General features: G+C 38.9%; 1 protein-coding gene across 5 annotated transcripts in view; it reads right to left on the reverse strand.

Annotated features, from left to right (window-relative positions):
- The window catches only part of Herc6 (HECT and RLD domain containing E3 ubiquitin protein ligase family member 6), a 104,743-nt gene that overhangs the window by 17,187 nt on the left and 72,040 nt on the right, over positions 1 to 15,516 (reverse strand). For 3 of the 5 annotated variants that reach the window (XM_060374155.1, XM_060374152.1, XM_060374151.1), the window contains 2 exons: positions 12,304 to 12,384; positions 11,434 to 11,541 (listed from right to left, as the gene is read on the reverse strand). The exons of 1 other annotated variant lie outside the window; for it this stretch is intronic. In XM_060374155.1, coding sequence (XP_060230138.1) covers positions 11,434 to 11,541; positions 12,304 to 12,384 — 189 coding nt within the window. The remainder of the gene's footprint in view (positions 1 to 11,433; positions 11,542 to 12,303; positions 12,385 to 15,516) is intronic. One more of the 5 variants, XM_060374153.1, reaches the window with a different exon arrangement.

Consider the following 15,516-nt stretch of genomic DNA (forward strand, 5'->3'; position numbering starts at 1 on the left):
AAATACAGTCAGAGAGGTGAAGAAAATCAACAAAACGGTTCAAGATATGAAGATTTAATTGGAAGAATTAAAGAAAACACAAACAGAGGAAATCACAGAGAGGGAGAACCTAGGAAAGAAAACAGGAACTACATAACCAATAGACTACAAGAGATGGAAGAAAGAATCTCAGGTGTGGAAGATACAATGGAAGAAATTGATGTAACCATCAAAGAAAATGATAAATCTAAAAAAATTCCTGACACAAACCATCCAAGAAATCCAAGACAACATAAAAAGACAAAACCTAAGAATAATAGGAAGAGAGGAAAAAGAAGATTCCCTCCTCCAAGGCCCAGGAAATGTTTTCAACAAAATCATTGAAGAAAATTTCCCCAACTTAAAAGAAAAGCCTATAAGAATAAAAGAGGCCTACAGAACACCTAATAAATTAGTCCAGAAAAGAAAATCCTCGTGTCACATAATAATCAAAACAGTAAGTATACAGAACAAAGAAAAAATACTAAAAGCTGCAAGGGAAAAAGGCCAAGTAACATATAATGGCAAACCCATTAGAATCACACTTGACTTCTCAAGAGAAACTATGAAAGCCAGAAGAACCTGGACGGATATCATGCAGAGCCTAAGAGAACACAGATGTCAGCCCAGGCTACCATACCCAGCAAAACTCTCAGTCCTCATAGACAGTGAAAACAAGATATTCAATGACAAAAACAAAATTCAACAATACCCTACACACAAATCCAGCGTTACAGAAGATACTGGAAGGAAAAATACAACCCAAGAAAACTAACTACTTTCAAGAAATCATAGGAAATAAATAACCTCACTACAGCAAAACAAACAAAAGTACCCAAACACAGCCACTGGTCATTAATCTCCCTCAACATCAATGGACTCAATTCTCCAATAAAAAGACACAGACTAACAGACTGGATGCATAAACAAGACCCAACAATCTGTTGCTTAAAAGAAAAACACTTAAATCACAAAGATAGACATTACCTGAGAGTAAAGGGCTGGAAGACAGTTTTCCAAACAAATGGACCCAAGAAGCAAGCAGGAGTAGCCATCCTAATATCTAATAAAGTAGATTTTCAACCAAAATCAATCAAAAGAGATAGAGAAGGACACTTCATACTCATCAAGGGAAAAATCCACCAGGAAGATATTACAATCCTGAACATCTATGCCCAAATGCAAGGGCACCCACATTTGTAAAAGAAATGTTAATAAAACTTAAACCAGACATAGACCCCCTCACATTAATGTTGGGAGATTTCAACACCCTACTCTCAACAAAGGACAGGTCAACAAAACACAAATTAAACAAAGAAACAATAAATCTGACAGAGGTCATGTATCAAATAGACCTCACAGACATCTACAGAACCTTTCACCCAGACTCAAAAGAATTTACCTTCTTCTCAGCACCTCATGGAACCTTCTCCAAAATAGACCACATAGTGGGTCACAAAGTAAGCCTCAACAGATACAAGAAGATTGAAAGAACCCCATGTATCTTGTCTGATCACCATGGAGTAAAACTGAACCTCAATGACAAAAATAGCAAAAGGCCTACACACATGGAAACTGAAAAACTTGCTTCTAAATGACAGCTGGGTCAGAGAAGGAATAACGAAAGAAATTAAAGACTTCCTAGAATTGAATGAAAATGAAGGCACAACATACCCAAACTTATGGGACACAATGAAAGCAGTGCTAAGAGGAAAGTTCATAGCACTAGGTGCCTTCAAAAGGAAATTGGATACAGCTCATGCAAGCAACTTAATGGCTCATTTAAAAGCCCTAGAAAAAAAAAAGCAGACACACCAAAGAGGAATAGACAGCTGGAAATAAACTCAGGGCTGAAATCAATAAATTAGAAACAAATAAAACAATTCAAAGAATCAATGAAACCAAGAGCTGGTTCTTTGAGAAAATCAACAAGATAGACAAACCCTTAGCCAAACTAACTAAAAGGCAGAGAGAAACTATCCAAATCAACAAAATCAGAAACGAAAAGGGGGACATAACCACAGACACTGAAGAAATCCAAGAAATAATTAGGTCTTACTTCCAAAGTCTATATGCCACAAAATTTAAAAATCTAAATGAAATGGACAATTTTCTTGACCGATTCTACATGCCAAAGCTGAATCAAGACCAGGTTAACCAATTAAATAGTCCTATATCCCCTAAGGAAATAGAAGTTGTCATCAAAAGTTTACCATGCAAAAAAAGCCAAGGGCCAGATGGTTTCAGCGCTGAATTCTACCAGACCTTATAAGAAGAGCTAACACCAATACTCTTCAAACTATTCCACAAGATAGAAACAGAAGGAACACTACCAAAATCATTCTATGAAGCCACAGTCACCTTGGTACCTAAACCTCACAAAGACCCAACAAAGACAGAGAATTTCAGGCCAATCTCCCTTATGAACATTGATGCAAAAATACTCAACAAAATACTTGCAAACCAAATACTAGAACACATCAAAGATATTATCCACTATGACCAAGTAGGCTTCATCCCAGGTATGCAGGGGTGGTTCAATATATGGAAATCCATCAATGTGATCCACCATATTAACAAACTGAAAGAAAAAAAACACATGATAATCTCCCTAGATGCTGAAAAAGCATTTGACAAAATCCAACATCCATTCATGTTCAAAGTATTGGAGAGATCAGGGATACAAGGCACATATCTAAACATAGTAAAGGCAATATACAGCAAGCCTATAGTCAACATCAAACTGAACAGAGAGGAACTTAAAGCAATCCCACTGAAATCAGGGACAAGAAAAGGCTGCCCACTCTCTCCATATCTCTTCAACATAGGGCTGGAAGTCCTTGCTAGAGCAATAAGACAGTTGAAGCAGATCCAGGGGATACAAATTGGAAAGGAAGAAGTCAAATTTGCAGATGATAAGATAGTATACATGATTGACCCTAAACTCTACCAGGGAACTCCTACAGCTGATAAACACCTTCAGCAAAGTGGCTGGATACAAAATTAACTCAAAAAAATTAAAATTATAGCCCTCCTGTATACAAAAGACAAAAGGGCTGAGAAAGAAATTAGGGAAACAACACCTTTCACAATAGCCACAAATGACATAAAGTAACTTGGTGTAACCCTAACCAAGGAAGTCAAAGACTTGTATGAAAAAAATTTCAAGTCTCTGAAGAAAGAATTAGTAGAAGATATGAGAAGATGGAAAGATCTCCATGCTCATGGCTTGGCAGGATTAACATAGTAAAAATGGCCATCTTATCAAAAGCAATCTACAGATTCAATGCAATTCCCATCAAATTACCAACACAATTCTTTACAGACCTGGAAAAAAAATTCTCAACTTCGTATGGAATAACAAGAAACCCAGAATTGCTAAAACAATCCTCTACAATAAAAGATCTTCTGGAGGTATCTCCATCCCTGATCTCAAGCTGTACTGTAGAGCAACAGTTATAAAAAACTGCATGGTACTGGCATAGAAACAGAATGATAGATCAATGGAACCTAACAGAAGACCCAGAAATAAACCCACATACTTATGGACACCTGATCTTTCACAAAGATGCCAAAACCATTCAATGGAAAAAAGATAGCATCTTCAACAAATGATGCTGGTCTAACTGGATGTCTACATGTAGAAAAATGCAAATAGATCCATACTTATCACCCTGCACAAAACTGAAGTCCAAGTGGATCAAAGAACCCAACATAAAACCAGACTCATTAAATCGGATAGAAAAAAAAGTGGGGAATACCCTAGAACTCATTGGTACAGGAAAAAGCTTCCTGAACAGAACAGCAACAGCACAGACTCTAAGAGCAACAATCAATAAATGGGACCTCATGAAACTGAAAAACTTCTATAAAGCAAAGGACACCCTCATCAAAACAAAGCAAATGCCTACAGATTGGGAAAGAATCTTCACCAACCCTTTATCTGTCAAAGGACTCATATCCAGTATATATAAAGAAATAATGAAGCTGAAAAGCAGCAAACCAAGTAATCCACTTAAAAATGGGGAACAGAGCTAAACAGAGAACTCTCTGTAGAGGAATATGGAATTGCAGAAAAGCATTTAAAGAAATGCTCAACCTCATTAGCCATTAGGGAAATGCAAATCAAAACAACCCTGAGATTTCACCTTACACCCATGAGAATGGCCAAGATCAAAAACTCAAGTGACAACACATGCTGAAGAGGTTGTGGAGAAAGGGGAATGCTTCTCCACTGCTGGTGGGAATGTAAACTTGTACAAGCACTCTGGAAAGCAATCTGGCACTTTCTCAGACAACTAGGAATAGCGCTTCCTCAAAATCCAGCCATACCACTCTTAGGCATATATCCAAAAGAGGCTCAAGTACACAAAAAGGACATTTGCTCAACCATGTTTGTAGCAGCCTTATTTGTAATAGCCACAAGCTGGAAACAACCCAGATGCCCCTCAACTGAAGAATGGATGCAGAAACTGTGGTACATCTATACAATGGAGTATTACTCAGCAATGAAAAATAAGGAAACCATGAAATTTGCAGGTAAATGGTGGGACCTGGAAAGGATCATTGTGAGTGAGTTGTCCCAGGACCAAAAAGACACACATGGTATATGCTCACTCATATAAAACATACAACATAGGATAAACCCACTAAAATCTTTACATCTAAACAAACTAAGCAAAAGAGAGGACCCTAACTAAAATGCTCAATCCCCATCCTGAAAGGCAAAGAGGATGGACATCAGAAGAAGAATAAAACAGGAAACAACCTAGGAACTTGCTACAGAGGGCCCCTGAAAGCCAGAAGAAGACAACAGGAAACAACCTAGGAACCTACCACAGAGGGCCTCTGAAAGCCTCTACCCTGCAGACTATCAAAGCAGATGCTGAGCCTGATGGCCAACTGTCGGGCAGAATGAATGGAATTTTATGTAAGAAGTGGGAAATTGTAAGAGCTGGAGAGGACAGGGTCTCCACAAGGAGAGCAACAGAACCAGAAAATTTGAACACAGGGAACTTCCCAGAGACTCATACTCCAACCCAGGACTATTCATAGAGATAACCTCGATCCCTGACAATGCAGCCACTTCTGTCCAGTGGGTTCCATAGTAATCGTAAGAGGGACTGCCTCTGACATAATCTGATTGGCCTGCTCTTTGATCACCTCCTTCTGAGGGGGGACCAGCCTTACCAGGCCACAGAAGATGACAATGCAGCCACTTCTGATGAGAACTGATACACTATGATCAGAAAGAAGGAGAGGAGGACCTCCCCTATCAGTGTTCTTGCGGGGGGCATGCATGCAGAAAGGGAGGGAGGGTGGGATCAGGATGTGAGGAGGGAGAGGCTTATGGGGGAGATACAAAATGAATAAAGTGTAATTAATAAAAGTTAAATAAAAAATATAAAAAATGGTCATCTTAACAAAAGCAATCTACAGATTCAATGCAATTCCCATCAAATTACCAACACAATTCTTTACAAACCTTGAAAGAAAATTCCCACCTTCATATGGAACAACAAGAAACCCAGAATTGCTAAAACAAATCTCTACAGTAAAAGATCTTCAGGAGGTATCTCCATCCCTGATCTCAAGCTGTACTATAGAGCAATAATATTAAAAACTGCATGGTACTGGCATAGAAACAGACTGGTGGATCAATGGAATCGAATAGAAGACCCTGACATAAATCCACACACTTATATACACCTGATTTTTAACAAAAATGCCAAATCCATTCAATGGGAAAAAGACAGCATCTTCAACAAATGGTGCTGGTCCAACTGGATGTCTACATGCAGAAAAATGAAAATAGATCCATGCTTATCACCCTGCACAAAACTGAAGTCCAAGTGGATCAAAGACCTCAACATAAAACTAGACACACTAAACCGCTTAGAAGAAAAAGTGGGGAATACCCTTGAACTCATTGGCACAGGAGACAACTCCCTGAACAGAACAGCAACAGCACAGGCTCTAAGAGCAACAATCAATAAATGGGACCTCATGAAACTGAAAAGCTTCTGGAAAAGCAAATGATACTTTCCTCAGAACAAAAGGACTGCCTACAGATTGGGAAAGGATCTTCACCAACCCTATATCTGACAGAAGGCTAATATCCAGTATATATAAAGAACTAAAGAAGTTGAAAAGCAACAAACCAAGTAATCCAATTAAAAAATGGGGAACAGAGCTAAACAGAGAATTCTCGACAGAGGAATATGGAATGGCAGAGAAACACTTAAAAAAATGCTCAACCTCATTAGCCATAAGGGAAATGCAAATCAAAACGACCCTAAGATTTCACCTTACACCCATCAGAATGGCTAAAATCAAAAACTCAAGAGACAACACATGCTGGAGAGGTTGTGGAGAAAGGGGAACCCTCCTCCACTGCTGGTGGGAATGTAAACTTGTACAACCACTCTGGAAATCAATCTGGCGCTTTCTCAGACAACTAGGAATAGCGCTTCCTCAAGACCCAGCTATACCATGCCTAGGCATATATCCAAAAGATTCTCAAGTACACAACAAGGACATTTGCTCGACCATGTTTTTGGCAGCCTTATTTGTAATAGTCAGAAGCTGGAAACAGCCCAGATGCCCCTCAGTGGAGGAATGAATGCACAAATTGTGGTATAGCTACACAATGGAATATTACTCAGCCATGAAAAATAAGGTAATCATGAAATTTGCAGGTAATTGGTGGGATCTGGAAAAGATCATCCTGAGTGAGGGATCCCAGAAGCAGAATGATGCACACGGTATATACTCACTCATATGGACATATAATATATAATATAGGATAAACCTACTAAAATCTGTACACCTAAAGAAACTAATCAAGAGGGAGGACTCTTGCTAAAATGCTCAATTCCTATCCTGAAAGGCAAAGAGGCTTGACATCAGAAGAAGGAGAAAAGAGGGAACAAGTCAGGACCCTCACACAGAGGGCCTCTGAAAAGCTCTGCCCTGCAGACTATCAATGTAGATACTAAGACTTATGGGCAACCTTTGGGCAGAGTGCAGGGAATCGTAGGAAAGAAGTGGGAAACAGTAAGATCTTGAGAGGACAGGAACTCCATAAGGAGAGCAACAGGGGTCTTTCCTGAGACTGCTATTCCAACCAAGGACTATGCATGGAGATAACCTAAGACCCCTGCACAGATGTAGCCCATGGCAGTTCAGTATCCAAGTGGGTTCCATTGTAATAGGAACAGGGCCTGTCTCTCACATGAACTGATTGGCCTGCTCTTTAATTACCTCCCCCTGAGGGGGAAGCAGCATTACCAGGCCACAGAAGAAGACAATGCAGCCACTCCTGATGAGACCTAATTGACTAGGATCAGAAGGAAGGAAAAGAAGTCCTCCCCAATAAGTGGACTTGGGGAGGGGCATGCAGGCAGAGGGTGGAGGAAGGGAGCGATTGGGACGGGAGGAGGGAGGGAACCATGGGGGGGATACAAAGTGAGTAAAGTGTAACTAATAAAAAAAATAAAAAATTTAAAAAAAGTATATACATACTTCAAACAAGGCTGACACATACACAAACCTGCTTCTTTATTTTTTGTTTTCCTTTCAGGTTGCTAATACATATTTTATTACTAAAAGAATAAGTATGAATGTCATTCCCTATGTCACTAATGATGAATATTACAGTAGATTTGCCTCTCAGTTCATTCTTGGTTTAAGGAAAGCAATTAACTTCTTGTATCCTACCAGTTCCTAGTATTCAATTATTGCTTTTAGAATTTTGTTATTTTTTTGGTAGTTTCAACATAATACTACTACTGCATACTTTTCTTCTCTTCCAGTATGTACAGGTTTTTGTTTGTTTTGCATAATTATACTATAAGGATGAGCAGACAATGTGAGGCAAGCATGGAGAACATTATAAAGCAAATATGAATTCTAACTTTGCTATTGACATGTTAATGAAATTGAAGAAATTTCTGTATTCTTTATTAATAGAGTGTTTATCATAAAGGATAACTCATATTTTTAATGATTTTTAATCAACTGAAATTGTTATATACTTTTATGTAAATATTTATTATTTGGGTTTAATATTTGATAATAAATAAAACTCATTGTCCATCAAAAAAAAATACTAAATTTGTAGGTAGAGAAGTGAAGATGGATCTGGGAGGAGTTTGATGAGATATGATATTCTCAAAGAATTAATAAAATAGTATTAAAATATGTTTATGCTTATAAGTCAAGCTCTGAGAAACTCAAAATCTAAAAATTGGCACTAAAAACATAGCAATAGTTAAAATCAAATAGAGAAGAAGAGGAGAGAAAAAGAACAGCTGACTAGGAATATTCATATAGAGAAATGATGTCACAGAAAGTGAGAACTGGGTGAGAACTAATGAGAAACACAAATTAAAATGAATCATGATTAACTGGCCAAACTAGAAAAGGTCACAAAGGTCATTAGCATTCTGCTCTTGTGAAAGAGGGGTTTCATACACTGCTGGTAGGAACATAGATTGGTAAACTAAATAAAAAGTTTACTCTCAAGACATTTAATAATGAAAAAGAAAAGATTATACTTCTTTGAAGTATAATGAATTATACTTCATTATACGTGTTTGTTCTGTGAGTAATCAAAGAGACTGAATTAATCAGGAAACATTATTTTCACAATTCCAGATAATGACTTAGACATATTAAGATCAGAAATACTGCTGTGTTGACACTTAACAAAATAAGAGATGAAATTATTAGATAACTTATCTATTAAAAAGTGTTAAAAGTTTTGTCAAGAAAAAATAAACTGGAGGGGCAAGATGGCGGAGCCGGGAGGACTCTCATTCTGAGCAGCAGCAGCAGCAGGATCAGCACAGTGACCAGTAATCAGAACTCAAGGCCATAAAACACAGTCATTGTGTTTCCCAGGTGAGAGGATACCCCACGGTGGGGGATTCAATCAGCTTTTAACTCACCCGGCTAAACCGCGGAAGAAATCAGGGTTCCGCCAGACGCTTGGCTGCCGGCCGCCAGCCCCAGCCCCAGCCCAGAGCCACAAGCCAGTGTCTCTGGTCACGGTCCCAGACTGAACCGTGCACACCACACTATCAGAGACTGGAATTTTCAGTCGCGAGATAACCCCAGGGTACAGGAAACGATTGGGACCGGACTTAGGTCACCCAGACATCCCCTGGAAAAGAATCGGGTTCCACAGGCACCCCAGGAGCCAGCCCGAAGCCAGAGCCGGGGACCCAGGTTCCGGCACTGAGCCCTGCCTGCCTGCGTGCCTGACTTGCCACCTGAGATAGAACTGTGGGCACCAGGGCACCAGCGAATGAGTTTCACTGTCTGGTGCAAACACACAGGGAGGGAAACAGCTGGTCTGATCTCAGAGCACTCAGCCAACACCCCCAGCCTGAAAACGTCCCCGGAAAATTACCCAGCTTAGGGAGGCACCCAGGCTCCCAAAGGCCGCAAAGGCAGACACAGGCAGTTTCTGTGCACCAGACAGCTGGCGGAGACTGAGCCGCCATCACTCAACTGTGCTCCAGGCACAGGCAGTTTCTGCGGCCAGCCAGCTGGCAGACACTGAGCAGTGTGCACCAGGGCAAAAAAGACACTGGGAGTCCGTGTCTCCAGAGAATCCACAGGGAAGGAAGAAGACTGTACTGACTTAAATCACCCAATCCTTCCCTAGAAAAAGTCTAGCAGTCTAGCAGACCAGTGGGGCCATCACTCAGCTGTGCTCCAGACACAGGCACAAACAGTTGCTGCTCGCCTGATGTCCAACCGGGTCACAGCAGCTGATCATTAAATTTGCAACAAGAAACCCAGAAACAGGGCAGCTGCCCTCAGGACTTCCCTGGGTGAGAGGAGAACCCTCTCGACTAACAAAGACCACAGTTACCACTCAGGTCTATATCCCTGAGCTGAGCAACTCCTGAAAAAACACCAGCCATCCAGGGACTATACCCAAAAAGCTGAGAAGACATTCTTCAGGAAAAACCAGCTTTCTGCAAAGGGGATTCTCTCCACCACAGGATCCCCAGGAACCACCAGAAAATAACCCCAAACACCTAAGATAGCACAATAGGTAGAGGCCAGCGTAAAAGCTCAAGCAACAAAAGACAGAGCAATATGGCATCTCCAGAACCCAGTTACCCAGGGGCAAGTAGCCCTGGACACCCCAACATAACTGAAATCCAAGAAGATGACCTAACAACTATGCTCATGAAGATGATAACAGAGGAAACAAATAAGATACATAAAGACATAGAGGAAGATAAACTGAAACAGAATATTGCCATCCGTAAAGAAATAGAGGAAGCTGCAGCCAAACAGTTTATGGCCTTTAGAAAGGAAATGCTTAAAGCACTGAATGAAATAAAAGAAACAGAGTTGAAGGAACTAAAAGAAAAACAGGAAAGTACAATCAGACAGGTGAAGGAAGTAAACAAAACAACTCAAGACCTGAAGATAGAATTGGAAAAATTAAAGAAAACACAAATGGAAGAAATAATGGAAAGGAAGAATCTAGGGAAGAAAACAGGAACTACAGAGGTAAGTATAACCAACAGACTACAAGAGATGGAAGAAAGAATCTCAGGTGTAGAAGATACAATGGAAGAAATCGATGTATCTGTCAAAGAAAATATTAAATCCGAAAAATTCCTGACACAGACTGTCCAAGAAATGCAAGACAATATGAAAAGACAAAACCTAAGAATAATAGGTATAGAGGAAAAAGAAAAAATAAACTGGAAGAAGTGTGCAGTAACTCCTTAAATGACAAAATCAGAAATGAGAAATGAAGTGACCAGAATTATCAGATTAAAGGATTGAATGCTGAAAAAACATTGAGCTGGATTTCCTTGAAATACTTCACAATAAAGAACTAGTAATAACTGCAAAATTAACAAAAGTAGTAGACCAATGCATGTGGTAAAATGTTTATACCTGATGTCTTGATGAAAGGTATTACTATTTTTATTTTATGTATGTTTTACATTTTTTATTAAAAAATTATTACCAACATTGGCTTGAATATCATTTGACCGTACCTCCAAAGATTCATGTGAAGCTTTGTTCCCAGTGTGCAATAATTCATTTTAAAACTGGACCCAGGAAGACAACAAGGTCGTGAGACATGACCCTTGGAGGGGATTACTATTAGACTGACAGCCGGTTATTTCTTGTGAGAACAGGTTGTTATAAAGTGAGCCATCCAACACAATTGGCCTCTTTAGCACATGGCAAGGTCCTTTTGTGGTTCTCATGTTTTAATGGTGGTAGGGGAGACAGGGCAGTGCAGAAATGAGAATGGTTTCATCAAGATTTCTACATCATGTTGGTGAACCTCTAAAGCCTTGAGCTGAATACATCTCTTTATAAAGTATACAGCCTCAGCTATTTTGTCATAGTAACAGAAAACATACATACCCACGATTCTGCAGTGATGTTAAATTGCATTAGTTTAATTTTGGATGGCAAATCAAAGATAAACAGAAAATCACCGGAAGCAATAGTGATGAAAAAGTCTACAAACAACTTAAAAAGAAAGAAATATAAGCAAACAACAATTTTGACAATGAAAGAAAAATAACAATTATTCCTGTCCTTAACTTTATCACTTTATTTACTGCTGTGATGCCTTGAACCTATTTTTTAAGTCTAATTACAGCAAAGCACCCCTGCCTCCTTCTGTCTATCTTCTTTGTTTTTTGAGACAAAATGCCATATATCCCTGATTGACCTCAAACTCATTATGTACCAGATGAGCTTTCACTTCTTTCTTAAAAAAATATTTTGAACTTTTCAAATTATTTTATTGGTTTAAGTGTACGGTTTTATTGTTGCATGTGTGTCTATGTACCACACCTGTGCAGTGTCTGCAGTGCCTAAAGATGCCAGAAGACAGCACCTGATCCCCTGTGAACTACCATATGGGTTCTAGGAACAAACTCAGGTCCTCTGGAAGAGCATCCAGTTCTTTTAACCAGTGAGCCATCTCTCCAGCACTGGCCTTACACTTTTGATGTGCTGCCCTCCATCAAAGTGTTGAGATTACAGGCATACACTGCCATACCTAGTTTATGTAGTACTGGACATCAGAGTTTGGGCCTCCATTCACTTAGCATGAGCTATATGTCTAGCCCTTGGAGGCACGTTTGTAAGAAAATATATTTGTTTTATAAGCAAAATGTTTAAGTTTTCTATGGCCATGCAATTTAGCTAATTTAGTATTGTAACAAGGACATTTTCTGATCTAAAAGTCATGAACATACCTACAAGGATATATGTTATACTTACCAGATTGTTATCTCTAGGAGATTTCAAGATGGCAGGAAGCTCACTTATGATGAAAGCACTTTCTGAAAGTTGACGGTTAGCCTTAAAGAGAACATGACCTGGAATTTCACTTTCTATTAATAAATTAGGTAAAGTGTAACACCTAGATTTATTTATAGGCACATCTAAATTTATCATTTATGCATTTATCAGTGATGGAGAAGTATGTTTTAGGCTAGTTGAGTTGAATGGGATAACCCTCACTCAGCATCTTTCACTAGAAAATCAAATTCTGTCACTCAAGAATTTTCCACCTGCTAGGTGGTGGTGTACCATACCTTTCATTCCAGCACTGGGGAGGCAGAAGCAAGTGGGTCTCTGAGTTCAAGGCTATCCTGGTTTACAGAGTGAGTTCCAGGATAGCCAAGGTTACACAGAGAAACCCCATCTCAAACAAACAAACAAGACACCCTAAATCAGAAAACAACAAAAAGTAATTTTTCATACACATGATATCTATCAGTCAGTAAAAAAAAAAATCCTGGCTTCTCCATAGTATCTTTCCTTTCTAAATGCATTTGTAGGAGAGTTGAGTTTCCCCCTTTTACTTATCTCTACAAATGCTAGTCGTGTATCAATTTGTATGTACGTTATCTTGCTTTTTCAATTTCACATGTATGTATTTATGATACTGGAGGAAATATTGTGTGTATCCCAAAATCCAATCCATATAAGATACTAGTGGGCATTTTATAAAGATCTTCTCAATAAATTTAATTTAAAAAAATATCCTGGGGGAGATTTCATTCCATGTCGGAACACTGGGGAGGAACCCTTTAAAGTAAGGGACAGGTCATAAAGGAGATGACACAAGTGCTCTCAGACAAGTCTAAGTTGACAGAAGAACCATTTTAAATTACAACTTCCAAGAGCAGATAGGTGTAAGAACTCCTGGGACATAAACCCAGAGGCTCCCTGTTCTGACCGCTAGGCCTTTAAATCAAGACACCTATGACACTGAGAATAAGTTGCTGTTATCTTAGTCAAAAACTTTTTAAAAATGAATAATTCTGTTACATACGCTTTCTATACAAACAGTAATCAGCAAACATCATCCTAAATGCAGACAGTAATATTTTATGCTTGTGTCCACATAGTTTCCCACAGCAATTTAACCTGGGTGTTTGTTGTCACTCAGGGCAAGCCAATGAGGATGTTAAAGGTTTGTCTACAGAATCGCTGGAAAGATGGCTCAGGGGTTAAGAGCACTGGCTGCTCTTCCAAACCTGAGTTCAAGTCCCAGGGCCACATGATGGCTTACAACCATCTGTAACTCCAGCTATGTGGGACCTACCACTCTCTTCTGGCCTGCACAGACATTTACACCTAAGTGGTGTACAGAGAGGCGTGCAAGCAAAACATCCATCCCCATAAATTAAAAAGAAAGGTTTCTTTGCAGAAACTATCTGCAGGTATGTACTGTCCACTTGTAGGTATTCAGAAATGGTTTCTATGTGTGTAAGGGGTACAACAGTTCCCAGAAGAAGCAATACTCACAAATCAATCATATCAGAAGTCATGCATTTACAACTTTTATATACTACAGCCAAAAAAATTAAAGTAACAAAAACTGTATTATTCTTAAATTATAGGATTATATGCACAGAAACAGAAAGGTGAAACAAAAGCTTATTAATTTCTACAAGATTTCTACAAACTAATAAGAAATGGTTAGAAATTTAACTTTCAGAAGAAAAGGTAAGGCTGGAGGATATATCTTAGTAGTGTTTGCCTAAAATGATCAATGCCCTGGAGTAGGTCCCCAGTACCAAATACAACCAACCAAGAGGTGAACAAGCTTAAAATCTCAGCTATTGGGAGATGGAGAGAGGTTCAAGATTATTTTCAACTATACAGCAAATTTGAGGCCAGCCAAGGGTACATGAGACCCTGACAGAGAAACAGAGAAAGAGTGGCAGGAGACACACAGAAAGAAACAAAGATATTTTACCATAATTAAAAACTGTGAGATGGGCACCAAGGCAAATGCCTATAACATTAGTGGTTTGGATACTAAGGCAGGAAAACCAAACGTTCTGGGCCAGCTTTAAGTTGATAGCAACACCCTGGCCCCAAAACAACAACAACAAATGTGTGTGATGCAGCAGGGTTCTGTGATAGAGTGCTTGCCTAGCATCTGTGAGGCTGTAGGTTACAACTCCAGCACCACAAAAGAGAAAGAAAGGAGGAAATGAGGGAGAGAAGGAAAAAGGAATGCAACAACACAGTTATGCCTCAAAGGATACCACTGAGAAAGTAAAATAGATACATAGAGTAAAAGAAAAGTATAATTAAAAGAATCTGCATATATCTAACTATATACACATATGTGCACACAAATATATAATTATAACTCAGTAATAAAAACAAAAACAAATTAATCTTAAAATAAGCCAAAATACCTTCAAATAAGATATATCAGCCAATAACTACATAAAAGTATTTTCAACTTTATTAACTATTAGTCACCAGGAAAAAGCAAATAAAAAACATAATTAGGTACCATTTATCACCAACTGTGGGAGTTTTGACAGCATCTTCAACTAATGGTGCAGAGAAAACTAAATATCCTCACACAGAATAATCAAAGTAGACAGACATCTACCACATGGCACAAATATTAACCACAAGGAAATCAAAGACCTCAAATTAAAACCTGAAACTGATAGAAGAAAGCAATCGCAATATTCTATAAGATGTAGTTGTAGGGGAAACTCTTCTGAATAGAATATTTGCCTATTATTTAAGGCCAACAATTGAGATTTAGGACCTCATAAACTTAAAAAAAAATCGCAGTTGAGGAAATGAATAAAGTGAAGAGGAAACCCATGAGTACCAGAGAATCTTTGCTAGCTATACATCTGACATAGGATTAATATCCAGAATATATAAAACTCCAGTGCCATATATAACAAATCCCCTTTAGAGTTGTTTGTCAGGGAAGCTCAAGACTTCCAAAACAACATAGGCTATTGCTCCTGCAGTTGGCTGCTTCCCAGATGTTGGAGACACTGTACACTTCAGACATCAGCATTAGATGTGGTCCTGACCTGAAAGCCTCTTCCCTGAGGTCTAGTCTTTATCGTCTCAGAACATATTATGAAAGCTGCCAAGGGAAGGAGGCAACCACAATTCTACCCTGCTGTGATGACTATGATCCACACACAGCATGGC

The sequence above is a fragment of the Meriones unguiculatus genome, chromosome 21, assembly GCF_030254825.1.
Source record: "Meriones unguiculatus strain TT.TT164.6M chromosome 21, Bangor_MerUng_6.1, whole genome shotgun sequence".
NCBI lineage: Eukaryota > Metazoa > Chordata > Mammalia > Rodentia > Muridae > Meriones > Meriones unguiculatus.